This window comes from Seriola aureovittata, chromosome 21 (genome assembly GCF_021018895.1).
Source record: "Seriola aureovittata isolate HTS-2021-v1 ecotype China chromosome 21, ASM2101889v1, whole genome shotgun sequence".
Lineage (NCBI taxonomy): Eukaryota > Metazoa > Chordata > Actinopteri > Carangiformes > Carangidae > Seriola > Seriola aureovittata.
The window spans coordinates 17,493,209-17,507,802 of NC_079384.1; the positions used below are offsets into that span (position 1 = coordinate 17,493,209).

Consider the following 14,594-nt stretch of genomic DNA (forward strand, 5'->3'; position numbering starts at 1 on the left):
GTAGGCCTGTGGGTTTCAGAAAAGCCAAACACGTCTGTCATCTGTCCTGTTTTTGTAATATTTTAATCATATATTTAAAAAAAAAAAAAGAAAAAAAAGAAGCAAAACTTGATCTGTCGCCTGCAGTGAGGCCTTTAATGCTTCATATAATATATTTAATCAAATCTCTTTCGATTCAAATCTGTCGATCAGTTTAAGTCTCATAGACCGGACACGTGATTACACACTGTTTCGTTTGTACGATAATAATTTACATATAACGATAAAAAACATTAATATATCTGCACAGTTTTGAATTGTTGCGATATGAAAAAAATCTTTACTAAACGTGTAGACATTTCTCTCAGGTCACACCACGCTGTATTGTTGTGGAGAATTTCCTCTCTCATAGTTTAAAGCTGCAAAGTAGTTTTTGTTTCTTTGTGTTTTCAGTTTGAGACCAAAACAAAGAAACCGGACGCAGAGATGCTGTAAAACTTTATGGCCTCTTCAACTCAAACTGAAAAGTGTCGAGATGAAGCCACACACAGGTGCGAACAATTAACAACTTTACAGCAAAAATGAATGATATAAAGCTAAAATAATAATGAAAATGTATATTTTAATATAAAATCAGAAATAATAAATAGGAATCAAAAAAAGAAAAAAAAGAATTGCACTGCAATCGTTTTTCGCGGGTAAAAAAAATCAATGTTATTGACCACCAGTGCAAATAAAGTTATTTTTAATACTTGACAACACAAACATATTCCCTTCAGATAAAAAGCAGCAGGCTTTTATTTTTAATATCCCTCAGTTTAAATGTTTATTTTCAAATTGAATCGTAATATTAATTAGTAAGGCTTTAATAGTCATGAATCAAAGCTAATTTGATTTCACTGTAGAAATTTAATCTCAAATCAAAACCCAATAATCAATGACTTTATAGATTCTGAGGAAATGTGCAGATATGAATCACACACATGTTCCATAATGTGTTAAATGAGGCCTGTGCTTTTATTTTGGCACTAAAGATGAGGTTTGTTTGAGATGATTCATCCGCAGAGCAAAAATATGACAAATATGTGAAAACACACAGCGGGTAGAAAATGTAAAAAGTCATAATGTAGTTTCTGCAGTGCTGCGGGTTGATACTGTGCAGTGGCGGAGCAGCGTTAACTGCAGGTATCCAGATATAAAATCTATCTATAAACATGAGGCATTCATTACAGGCACAGTGTGTTTGTGGGTTATCACAGTTTAAGGCCTCTCTACCTCCAGCTCTCCTCAGGTCCTGTTTGTCTAAAATCGGTTTAAATATCTGGAGTAGCTTCAGTGTGAGAGCGTCGGCCTGCAGCAGCTCTAGACTCTCCTAGCTGGGGGTTTCAGGGGTCGGCGGTCCCTGCTCCTCACTGCCCTTTGCTGTGCTGGGGGGCCCTGCGGGAGGAGTTTCGGACTATGTGAGAGAAGCCAGGCCTCCTGACCAGCGGGGCTCGAGTGGAGATGACGAGCAGGCTTTGCAGGGCAGCGGGGTCATGGGACATGTAGGCGCAGCGCAGGCCTCTTTTGGGGACGTGGTTTACGATCGGGATGCTGGGACGGGACCGGGTGTCGGTGTAGGAGCTGCTCCTGCTGTCCTCCCTGACGGCCGGAGAGCCGCTGACTGATGGAGGGAAACACAGAGAAAATCCAACCATAAATATACACAAAACAAGAACACTGCAAAAGTTAATTTAGTTTTCAGTTGTTTTTAATTATGTGTTTAATAATGCTACTCTCTGGAAACTCTGCAGTGATCTGTGATTCCCACAACTCTTCTATTATTAAACAAGAGAAAACAGTAATAATAAGAGCTGTATGACTGAATTAAAAGGTGCAAACTAATTACTGAAGCTGAATTATATTAATCTTTGTTGTAGGTGAATGTGATGGAAAATGGTAAGTGCTATTTCCTCACACTTTAAAATTTAAATGAATGGAAAACGTATTTTGGTATTTTTAATCACAAGCCAGTTTTGTTTTTAGAAGATAGAGCCGAAAACATTTAATACATTTTTTTATTTATATATTTTGTGCAAAAAACATGCAACAAATAGGGGAAAACAGCAGCAAAATACTGATTGTGCAGGTGAGAAAAACCCAGGAGACTGTGATACTCTGTTAAAGCTCAAGAAAGAACCAAAAAAAAAAAAAAAAAATTCACATGCAAAGACACAGTTCACCTGCATTTTGCTGCTGCATTGAGGTGATTTCTGTCAAATCACAGCGAGAAGCGTGTGGAGATGTGTTACCTGGCCAGTGTATCCGCTGGGCGCTGCTGGTCCTTCGTATTTCTTCCGCTCTGTTGAGGCTCTTGGACTCCTGCTGCAGGCAGCTGGACTCGTTCAGGCTCCTCTGGTCGATGGTGGGCCTGAGCAAACGCTGCTGAGTCATGTGGGAGTGGGCGTGCTGCAGCACAGCGGTGATATTATGTCATTTTAATTCCATGTCATAATAATTATTCAGCACAGCAAAATCTACACTGGTATTCTCAGCTGAATTTAAACTGTTAATACGTTTTCATTCGCTGACAGTTATTTTATACTGTTTATCCACAGAGCAGCTTTAAATTAACTGTGATACATTTGGATTTACACTGGAACAATTCTGTACAATTCAGCCAACTGAACTACAGCATGAACTGTCGGCCTCTGGGAAAACATTCAATGTTTCAAGTAGAGCTGCAGTGAGTAGTCATTGAATAATGAGTCATGAGAGTTGATTGAAAGAAAAGTTATCTGAAACTATTTTGATAATTAATGGTTTCAGTTGTTTTTTTCAAGCAAAAATGTCAAATATTCTCTTATATAGATTATATTCTAATATCCCAGCCTCTCAAATATGAAGATTTTCTGGATTTTCTTTGCCATATGACAGAAAATTGAATTGTCTTTATTTTAATTTTTGGACAAAACAAAGTGAAAATGTCACTGTGGATTCTGAAAATGTAAATGGCATCTTTCATTATTTTTAAACACTTTATATATAGATTGAAAGATTAATAGAGAAAATAATCAGCAGATTAATCAATAATGAAAATAATTGTTAGTTACAGCCCCAGCTACAAGTGTGAAAATGCAAAAATATAGAAAATGTTATTTTTTTTCTTCTTAAAAAAAAGTTTAAGTCACTTACAGGATGTTTTTGAAGCAACTGAATTGGAATTGATTATTTCTGTTTTACCTTTTAAAGGAGTAAGGTATCTTACATTCCTTATTTCTTTAAATAAACCAGATGTGACAGAATATGGGATTGTTTTGATTAGATTGGTGTCCGTGTGGTCATGTACCTGCCGTGAGATCTGAGTGCAGGGCTGCTGCTGCTGCTGCTGCTGCTGCTGCTTCGTCCTGTGGGAAAACTGCGCCAAAGAGTCCAACTGAAATGAAAAATAAAGTGACTGGAGGGTAGAGTAAATAAAATGATCATTTAATGAACAACAGACAAGTGAAAACTGAGACCATACTTAATGCTGCATGAAAACCACAGCGGCTGTCAATGTCTTCATGTTGGCTGACACATTAAAGGTGAAAACATCACCTGTAGTCAGGTCTTACCTTTGTCTGCTGTTGTCTCTGCTGAGTCTGTTTACTCTGCTGGTGGGTGCAGGCGTCCTGCAGGACTCCCCCTCCCTCTGTCCACCCGTGCAGCAGCTGGTGGATCAGGTCCACCACCCCCAGGTCCTTTAGCAGTTTCTTCCTCTGGAGCAGAGCCTCCACCCGCTCCTGCTCTTCTATATCTACCTCCTCCTCCTCCTCCCTCTCCTTCTCCTGCTTCTCTTTTCGGACTCCTGCAGCTTCAGGATCCACTGACAGACTGGACAGAGGGGGCTGCAGAGACACATAGAGGCATTTGATTCAATTTGTTTTTATTGCCTTACTGTATATGTACCCACTAGTATGTATTTACAATATATTAGCAATTACTGTCACTGGATAACCTTGATAACACTGTTCGCTCTTCCGGTCTTGACAATAAAACATATTTGAATTTGAAATGAGAGACATCCAATAAAAGTTATCTGCAGGAATATTATTCTAGCTAATCTAAATTGGGTAAATATACATTTACTCTGACTGTAAGGGGTCAGGCAGAATATGAACCATTCATCATAGGCCAGAGGCTGTACGACTCCCTCTTGTGGTTTTATGTGGATACTGCATCTCTAACGAAGCTGCCTCACCGCCTCTGGGTCACAGTCACAGCGAGAAGTGGGGGGTTGTGTTAATGCTCGTTGTGGTTTGACTCTCTCCCCTGCTGTCTCCCCCTGCAAGTCTCTCCTCCGACCCCCCATCTGGTCTCTCTCCCTCTGCTCCTGCTTCAGACGCAGCTCCTGCAGTTGTTGCCTGAAAACACAAATACACAGAAACTTCAGCAATTCTCTGATATAAAGTGAAATAATTTTAGATCATTTAGTGCTAATTAAATCCATTTCTCTTTTTTTAATCTTTATATTGTCTTCTTTGACATGTTTTCACCCACACATGCATTATACATGCATATATATTATACTATAGGATTATTATTACTGATGAATTAATGTGCAAGTAGCCTTTTACTGTTGTATTCTATGTATTGTTGAGCGGTTTAAACTGCAAAATCCCCAACCACCAAGTAAATTCAATTGTACTTAAGTACAAGACTTGAGTAAATGCATTTAGTTAATTTCCACTATTACAAATATCTTTGTTTCTGTACTAAATTTTTTTTTCCTTTCACTACTGTGATCCTAAAGTTAAAACTAAAACTATGGTTATCAAAATGTATTTTTTTAAATAGTACATAGTAGCACAAATAGTAACAGTAAAGAAATGAAGAACAAGCCTGCACCAAAGAACATTCAAAATGTAAAAGTTTGTTTGTTAAAAATAAATATTATTCCAAGGAGCATGAACTTGCTCACCACCATCCGGGTTTATTTTAAATCAGCCATACCTACAGTCTGCATCTCTAATTCTGCCTTTATGTTATATTCTTTCAGCCTCGTTTGAATTTTGGTCCGGAACAGAGCTGAGCCCTTTGTCCTTTCTGCTGCACATAAAGATCCCTCCAGACATGTTTTATAACTACCTATTTTTCTATAACACTTATTATAGTGAATACTGTAGATCTCGTGCATTATTAACAACCAATAGTAATGGGCAGAGAAAACACATTGAATTCATAACGATAGAAGACAGAGCAGATTCTCACATTTGCGAGCAAAATGTTGAGCATTTTTGCTTGATAATTAATTTAATCAATTAATCAGTGTATTGATTGTTATATGTGCACATATATTCTGGAAAAAAAGATACAAACATTTTAAAGAAAAGTGAAAGTGATTAAAGGATTTATCACCCCTTTAATAATGCAAAGCTAATTGTAATATTGTTTATATATAGGAAGAAAGATTCTTAACTCTAGTATTTGTAAAGATGTTCCCTCAGTGGAAACATTGGTATAAGGAGGTGTGAGGGACACTATCTTTGGAGAAATTAGTTGGGTTATGCAGATGTATGTTGTAGAGCCATAGCTTCTGTTTTTGTGTGAAGTGGGTCAGATTAACATTTGTTTTTCTGAGGTTCCTGATTGGATAGATATATTTGAATTGTTAATTCTGTCAGTCAACTAACTGATCCATCAGATGTGATGAGATCTGGCAGATACACAACCCCATGTAGTCCAAAATAAAAGATTCCTGTCCATCACTAACAGCTTAATCTCTTTACTGAACTGTACTGAATATGTTGACCGCGTGCCGCAGGTACCTGGCACACTCCTCTCTGGCCTTGGACGCTGCCGTCTCCTGGAAGAGCGAGCTGCTGTGTTTGAAGTACTTGTCGTATTTCTCTCCTCCCTCTCTGGGGTAGATCCTCTTGAAGCCTCCCAGGTGTTTGGCCTCATATCTCTCCATCTGCTCCACCGTGGCCGCCTGGCACTGACGCAGCTCCTCCGACCTGGTGGTAAAAAAAAAAACACACACACACACACACACACACACACACACACACACACACACACACACACACACACACACACACACACACACACACACACACGCAGTAACAGTCACCTGCATACAGTACGGTATGTCGACAGGAAGCCTACACAATGGATGTATGACCTTGGGAAAACATTCACACGCCATTTGCGTCTGACAGGACCATACCTGGCCTCTCTGGAGCGGTTTTGCTGCAGCCTGTCCTTCACCCTGCGTCTCTCCTCTTTGGTGATCTTGCGGCGGTCGCAGGCACCTAAATTGATGAGAACCAGGGTGTCGTACAGCAAAGCATTCTTCACCTCCCGGTCCAGCTGTGAGTCGGTGGTAAAGCTCGGGGAGTGGTTCACCTTGACACACATATAAAAACATTAGACATGTCTGATTATACATCTAATATGATAATCAATTTTCTGCGTAACATTTTTACTCCTTACACCTCACTACAAACTACTGCTGTGTGGCCTAACACTGTTCAACCCACAAATATTTGCTTTGAATTCTAGTGGAGATCCAAATATGTGAAACACATCTAAAGTTGGGAAAAATATATATAAAATGTTGCACAAGACATCTGTAATATTTCCATTTGATAGAGTGATAGCCATAAAAACATGGAGGTCTGCGTTTGAATATTTAACTGAGTGTAAATATCATAAAGCTTCAATAAAGAGCTGGAACAAGCTGATTCAGGATATACGTATATGATACTGTCAGACTGTGTGAAATAAGGTGTTTTACAACAGGGAAATATTAAGGCATTAAAAGCTTAGCTGAACTGTATTTAATATAGGAGCCTGTTAAGAACTTTAAAACAAAAATAACTGGTATGCATATTTATGGCTGATATACAGTATATTAAACTAAGGTGTCATGGTCTTTCACCTCCAGCACCCAGGGTCTGAGGCGGTGATCCAGCAGCACGTCGAAGCCCAGGATCTCGAAGCAGGCGCTGCCGGTGGTGTGGTTGGGGAAGCACGTGTGGTAATTATGTTTGAGGATGGGGTGAGCGGAGATCAGAGTCTTTATGATCACGTCCTCAATGTCATTCCACAGCTTCTCTGTGTTGCAGCTGATGGACTCCAAGTGTTTATTAAGGGTGGACAGCTTTCTATGCAAGAAAACAACACGAAACATGCTGAGTTACATGAAGACAAATGTGATATTTTAAGCGTATTAGTAATGTTACACAACAGACATCAGCTACAGGATATTTTTACCGTTTGCTGCCTGTGTCCTCGTCACGGAGAAAATTCTCACTGTGCTTGTTGATGGAGTAGTTGGTGAGATGCATGCACACATCTTCCTAACATCAGAGAAACAAGGCAGGACAGGTACATCACAGAAAAGAAAGGAATACACATTTTTAATTGTTAGTTTCTTATTAGAGCTGCAATGACTTAATAAGCTGAATTGATAAGTTGATCAAAAGACAATTTCAATAAGTGAGTTATCATTTAAGAAAGATGTCAAAACTGGAAACGGAAGACATAAAACTTTAAAAATGGGTCACACAAAGAAATCTGTAATTTCCTAAAACAGCTTGACACAGGAGGAAATGGTATATCTATTGGGGACTATTATCAACAGAGGATTAACAATGGCAGAAGAATAAAATAAGAAGAATAAATAATAGATATAATATATCAGGCTCAATATCAGAATCAGAATCAGAATACTTTATTGATCCCCGGTGGAAAATTAGGTTGAGTTACAGTTGCTCCTTCAGCAAGCAATGGAGAATATGAAGTAGAATATACGATGAAAATAAAGATAAATATATATACAGAAAATATAAAACTATGTCCTTATACTATAATATATATACTGTATATATATTGTAAAGAAATATGAAAGGATATGAGTTTAAAATTTTACTTTTAAGTATAAATCAATAAATTGTAAATTATGAATAAATTATGAGGTAACCGCTGACTGAGATAAGTCCAAAGGCCAGTCTATTGGTTCTGAGCATTGGACACTCTGAGGGACGAGTTGTCAAGTTTAATATAACATGTTCGATATAACATATTGTTGGTTTGAGTTTGTACATGAGATTTTCTGACCATAGGTAAAATCTAGAATATCACCAGACGTTATCCTTTAACATTTCTCACCACATTGCTGTGCGTTGGTTCGTTGTACTGTGTTGTGCAGAAGCGGGCCAGCCCCTCCTTGAACATGAATATGCTGAATGGGTCACATGACGTCACCAGCACGTAAATACGCAGGTCAAACTTGTACCCGTCAATAATGAGAGGCTGGGGAATAAAAAGCATTTGTTAAAAACATTAAACTGTGTGTGTTTTTGTGTAGGTGTTGTATGTGTTGTTTAATAGACCCTCACCCTGGAGACGTAAACCTGGCAGATCATGTGTTCTCCAGGGGGAATGTCTTTACTTGATTTGGTGATGAAGATGCCTTTGCCTTGGCAGCCAGTGTCTGGCTTACAGATATATGTCTTGTTTTTTTTGGCCCTGGTGTAAGCTTGGAAGTCACTGTAACTGCAAAGTACAATCAGATAAGGATTTAGTATACCGAGACACATTGAGAAGAACAAAATAAAAGAGCAAGCTCACAACAAAAAGTGCAAACTGACTCTGCAGGAAGGCACCACGTTCTGGGGAAGATGTTGTAGTCTTTGGGGAAAAGCTTGAGCATGCGGTTCATGTTTCTTGCCAGTAAGTCTTTGCGGCAGATCTCACTCATCCCCGGGAAATGGTTTATTTTCTGCAAAGACAAATAAACACATACAATTGTGTTTACATGGGAAATATTCTGTGAATATATGAGGACGGTAATACATATTTCTATGTGCAGGACTAAGTTGGGTATTACAAAATAAACTGATCCTCCTTATTCATACTTGAAGAGAAGACTGGAGGAAATTGGTATTAACTTGCTCAATAGTAACTACACTGAATCACCCAATTAGATCGCAAATGTTTTACAAGCCAAAATACTTTCATGGGTAAACATATTGAGGATAATTAAAATTACATGTAAAGATGTTACAAATTGAAAGAGCAGAACGACTAGTCTTCCGTGATCCATCTCCAGATCTACAGATTGAATTAACAGACAATTATTTTACAGTGTTGAATTCAGCTTAATTAGCCATATATGGTAATGGCAGTAATGTGGCTGCTGGTGCGAGCGAATTCAGTCACATACCTGGTAACGCTTCATGTCCTTAACACGGTCTAGAGACACAGAGCAGTCGGTCCAAAACAGTGTCCAGTCTTCACCCTCCACCGCTTCTCTGAGGCCGTATCTTCGAGCAGCTCGTCGCACTGAGGCAAATTAAACATCAAATGTTTTTTTAAAAGTTCCTAATTTTTTTGAACACAAAATCTATAGAGGCTGCTTCCTGCTTTTATGACCCTAAACTGTGGAATCTCTACCACTCCTTTGGTATTTTTAAAACATGTAAAAGGTTAAAGGGTTTTTCCATCTGGCTTTTAATTTGGTGCCACTTAAATAAAGTTTGCATGCTTGCTTGTTTTGCATGGGGTCATGTTGAAACAGGAAAGGGCCATACCCAAATTGTTGCCACGAAATTAGAAGAACATTAAAATAACTTGTGTGGCAATAAGATCTCTTTTTACCAGAACTACATGGCACAGACCAAACAATGAAAAACAGCTCCAGACCAAAGTACACAAAAGTACTGAAAAGATGCTGCAGAATGGAAAGTAATTACCTTAGATAGACATTTATAATTTAGTCATCTTTGTCCCAAACTTACCACTTTCATATTTGCAGTTGGTGAGGTTGATCCACAGTCATCTGGAAGAGAAGAGAGACAGAGAGAGGGACAGACATCTGCTTTGCTGCAAGGTCCTACAAATGCATCATTACGCTCATCTTCCTTTTCCCATATATGATGAGGACAAATGAGAAAACAAAAACTTAAGAGCCTCCAGGACAAGTTATAAAATCATAACTGTCAGGGTGCTCAGCGGTTAATATACCTGCAATGGGAAATAACTGCAGAAGTACAAATGGAGGAGCTCCAGCAGTAAAGTACCTCTTCTTGCATTTTCTCCTCTTCTTGGTGATGGGCGGCGGGGTGCGGGTGAAGGTGCAGGCCTCAGTTTGGCTTTCGCCCTCCTCTCCCTCTCCCTCATATTTATGTTCATCATCGTTTCTGTCTGGGCTGTCCACAGGTAGACCCATCCTGGATGTGCCAAAAACAAAGACAAATTTGCTCATTTTACTATCAGCAAATGCAAAAAAACTAAGATGACAGTGTAGACAAAAAAACAAATTATTCCATTCCATTTTCCAACACTCATTTACTCGTTTACATAGTTCTTCTTTAATGGGATGTGCTGTACAGCCTCTCAATGAAATTCAATCAAACAGAACAAAGTACATGCTGTAAGTGCGCGCATGGAATCATGTTTCCGTTTCCATTTCTCTCATCAGGTGAGTGCTCTGGCTGTCAGCACGCTGTCACACACTGGCATTCAAGAATTATTATGGCAGGACGGATACAAATAGTGGTTAATACGACAACAATAGCGAGGGGAATTAATCCTAACACCAAGCAGAGCCAAGGTACAACAGAAATAAGCACATACAGTATAACACTTTACTTACATTCTACTGCTTTTCATAATGTTGATAGAAAAAGAAACAGCAAACGTAGAGTCAGCAAGGTAAACAATTACTGATACGACATAAAATATCTTTTCGTTCTTTATACAGTAGTTTTAGGGTAGTTTTAGGATTCTTGTGATTATTTTTAATTAAGACTGATTGTTGAATCGATTGAACTTGTGTGTGCATGCTGTATGGTATGTGTATATTTCATTTTCTCACTTCCAGTGTGAACACATCACAGACTGAAAACTTTGTGTTTTTATCTGGAAAAGTCTGTCTGCACAGTAGCAACCAATTGTCACAGCAGCGTCTCAGCTGTTTGCCTCTGCCTCCTATCTGGTGTCTTGTAGGGTGAAGGTGAGGTCAAGTTAATTCTTGCTAATGACCGTGGAAGAATACTGGGGGGTGGGGGGTGGGGGGTGGAGGGGGGGGTGGCATTAAGGAGGTACATCCCAGGTACACTGTGGGAGGTTACGGTGCTAGGTAACAGTATTCTGATCCAGTGATCTGGATAATCCTGGCCCTGAACTGTGAGCTCCACATTGGGCCGAGACGCCCCACTGACCTCAGGCCAGATACAGTTACGGCCCCGCAAAGGATTTCTCCAAGGTTGTCCCTCAGCATGCAACAACAACAGGTACACGAATAACACCTTTGTCTTGCCTGTCCTCATCGAACAATGACTGGACTCAATGAGAACAAGTTTGGTAATTGCTAAATGTCACTACATAGCATTCAACGTTCAGGTGACACGCCATGCTGACATTTAACACTATTTAAATTACTTGAAAAAACTGCAGCACTAAATAAAAGGGCAATAATCATGATAAATGCACATAAAGATAACGAAGCCCAAATCATGTATTAAAAACTGCTGATTTTCACTGTTTACTTTGCAATGATGAGACAAAGAGGCAGAAAATAATTGCACTTTTGAGAAGCAGTAGGACACAAATGTTTACTGTTTTTTTACAATATAAATTACCTAAAAGGATTATCAAAATCAATATCAGATCATTTTCCGTTGACTAATTGATAACTTAACCAAAACTTTTGGCACTAATCAGGCAGGTACATTGTTTAGCTAAAACTAATACAGTCTTACCCTCCTTTTATGCAGGTTATAAAGTTCAGTTTTTGTTGAAACTGCCCTGAAGAGGTGTAGATTCAACTTTGTGGTCATTGGGGAGGCTGTAGTTTTTGGTACTGTTGAATTTAATCAAATATTAAGTCTGCCCTTACTGATATAAATGGATTGACAAAATTTTAGAAACACGTCTCGGTATAATGCAGCACAAACTACAGCCTCCAAAAGGACCATGAAGTTGAATCAACACCTTTCTTAAACAACAAAAACTCAACATTATAACCTTCATGAAGGTAAGATTTGTTGCAGGACTGTTGAATTGTATTGTCAAGTCTCACTAACATTATTTGAGAAATGACTGTTACTCACCTGCATTGTTAAGCCTACATTTGTGAGGATAAAGGCAATGGAAGTTGCTGCCCCCTTCTGTCTGCCTGCACACCTCGTTGGTCCAAGAATCTTCGTTCTAAGAGCCCTTAAAGACGCTGTCACCCTCCTCGGTAGACAAACCACAGAGCCACATCTCAGCTTCATGCACGGTCTGCGTCTGGAGACACAGTAGATTTGCATCATCACAAGGATGGCTCAGTTCAGATTGACTTACACAGTCAAGCAACAGGCCCGGCGGTGGATCTGGTGACCAATTAGAAACTATGGGGACAAACACCCGATCCCCCTTGACATGATGGAGAGAAAATGATCAGGTGACCTCAGCAGGGAGCAAGTGGAGAAGGATAATCCCTGATATTTGTTCACTGAAATAGGAGAAGTACTTTTCAACACCTTGAGTTGTTAAATTTAAATCTGTGCTGAAAAGTGTTGCGGCAGTGTGTGGTGTAAGAGAGCAGTCTGGACATCTATCTTCTTAGCCAAGGTGAAATGGAGCACCTTCAATTGAAGCTTTGCCCTCCATTGAAGACATTAAATATACAGCACAGGCAGAAAGGAAAATGCTGATCAAACAGTTGGCAAAGAGGAACCGAAAACAGACAAACAAGACACTGTATATTAAGTTTCCAAGATGCCATGGCAGCCAACCAGGTATCAATCAGATAAAACAAGGCTGGATGATAATGAGGTAGAAGAATGACACATAATGGCCAACACTGGTTGCTTGATTAATCAGTCAATCAACATTAATTAACCATTAGTTGACATCTTACACGCTTCCATACTTACTTATCTGCCTTTTTATAGAGTGATATTAAATAAGGGTAAGAGAAATTGTTTGCGTAGAAAAAAAAAGAATATCTCTGGTTATTAAATGAGGAAGGCAATGCTACTGTTTACTTTGGAGGACTTGCAAGTAAGTACAGCGTTGTGCAATGTATTTACAAATTGTGATTCCTGGTGATTTGGAAATGTTTTCAATTCCTGCTCTCCAAGATGAGCAATTGTTGTTTTTTAAAATCAAGCTTAGTGTACTATTTTCTGATTTGTTGAATCACTAGTAACAAAAACACCAAAAAAAAGGCTACATTAACAACATTCATCACATAACCGAAAATAGACCATAGCTAAAACCTTGTCAAGACACCAGAACAATAAACACAATAACACCATTTAATCCTGTTGTTATTAGAGCTGTGGCTGTATGATTTTAATGTCTTGACTGTACAAGACACTAGATAAATACTAAATGAATACATTACAATGACATATTTTGCTGTGATCTACAAATACAAACCTTGACAAAAAAACAAAATACACTTAGGACCAACAGAGGAAAGTTAGTTGGTACTAAGTGTGACCTGGTACTATAGCTACAAGCTAAACTTAGATATCACACTGACCAATATGACTGATTGATTGACCAAATATTTACAAAGTAGAGTGGTGTAGAGAAAACCAATGGGTCCTCTATCCTCCATCTTGTAGCCCTGGTCTTCTAGTTTTAAGACCTTCATCATTTTATTTTACATTGAGCTCATTTGTTTTAAAATTGTATTGTACCAAAATAGATTTTTGGCATTTTCCTTAAAAAAAAACTTTAATGTTTAATCACTTATCAGACTTGTTGGTGTCAATAGACTAATAAATTAACTACCTTAGTATTTCAGCTCTAGAGCACTGGTTGGTTTCTGAGTGCATGGGAAAATAATGAAACAACGATGTGTAGCGGGGGTCAATAACAAGTCTCTGCCTTAAGTATCAGGTACAGTACTTGGGAAAGTTACTTCCGGCTACTGTAAATTTGTTTTGGTGGATGTTAACGTTTCTGATAGCTGTTATTTAAAAAAATTACTATATGACACCTTGAGGTCACAAAATCACAAAATATGTCGTAACACCACGGCGTGTTAGCTAGCTTACTCACAAAAAGAAGAAAAAAACACAACAGAAACCTAAATTTTTACAGAATTCATGTGAAGTCATCAAAGAAAACGCATTTCGTTTATTACTTGAGACAGTCTGGACGTTTCAGTTGGTCGGTATCTTAAAAAATTAGGCAAATATGGAGCTAAAACTAACGGCTGTACTCATATGTATGGATATGTGCCGTGTTGTTGCTATGGTAACATGATGCCGACTTTTCCTTAGCGATAGCTTGAGACAATCAACTCGTAAACGGCTAAAAACGTCGTGAACCGGACATTACCGTCAGCAAAACGTGTGTCCTCTTGCTCCCGCTGAGTCACACTAACCGACCAGCCTTTTCTTACGTTGCTGTCGTCGTTGCTGTTGTTGGCGGGTCGTGCTGAAGTCTCGGCTTGAGGCAAAGTGGAGCTGTATCCTACAAATGTAAACATGAATGAATTCGAGTCACACGCACAGACACAAGTTCCAAAAGCTGTTTATCTTTCAGCCAATCAAAAGACGGGGGCGTGAGAGTTCTCGTCTCTGATTGGATGTTGGCTCACCGATGAGAAAAGATACACCAGCAGGATGATTCACAGGTGCAGC

General features: G+C 38.9%; 1 protein-coding gene across 2 annotated transcripts; it reads right to left on the reverse strand.

Annotated features, from left to right (window-relative positions):
• Positions 1-44: 44 nt before the first annotated feature.
• Positions 45-14,559, reverse strand: ttll6 (tubulin tyrosine ligase-like family, member 6). 2 transcript variants are annotated; one of them, XM_056365706.1, is made up of 17 exons: positions 14,290-14,559; positions 12,060-12,237; positions 10,026-10,175; positions 9,744-9,781; positions 9,170-9,288; positions 8,595-8,725; positions 8,343-8,499; positions 8,113-8,256; positions 7,216-7,301; positions 6,881-7,106; positions 6,167-6,345; positions 5,766-5,954; positions 4,199-4,361; positions 3,573-3,845; positions 3,308-3,394; positions 2,271-2,427; positions 45-1,642 (listed from the first exon to the last, which is right to left on the reverse strand). In XM_056365706.1, the coding sequence occupies exons 3-17, from the start codon at positions 10,172-10,174 to the stop codon at positions 1,389-1,391; spliced, it is 2,352 nt and encodes a 783-aa protein (XP_056221681.1). In that variant the 5' UTR covers position 10,175; positions 12,060-12,237; positions 14,290-14,559; the 3' UTR covers positions 45-1,388. The 2 variants fall into 2 exon arrangements, with proteins under 2 accessions (XP_056221681.1, XP_056221682.1); XM_056365707.1 differs by lacking the exons at positions 12,060-12,237; positions 14,290-14,559 and having other exon boundaries at positions 9,744-9,784; positions 10,026-10,165.
• Between the last annotated feature and the right edge of the window lie 35 nt (positions 14,560-14,594).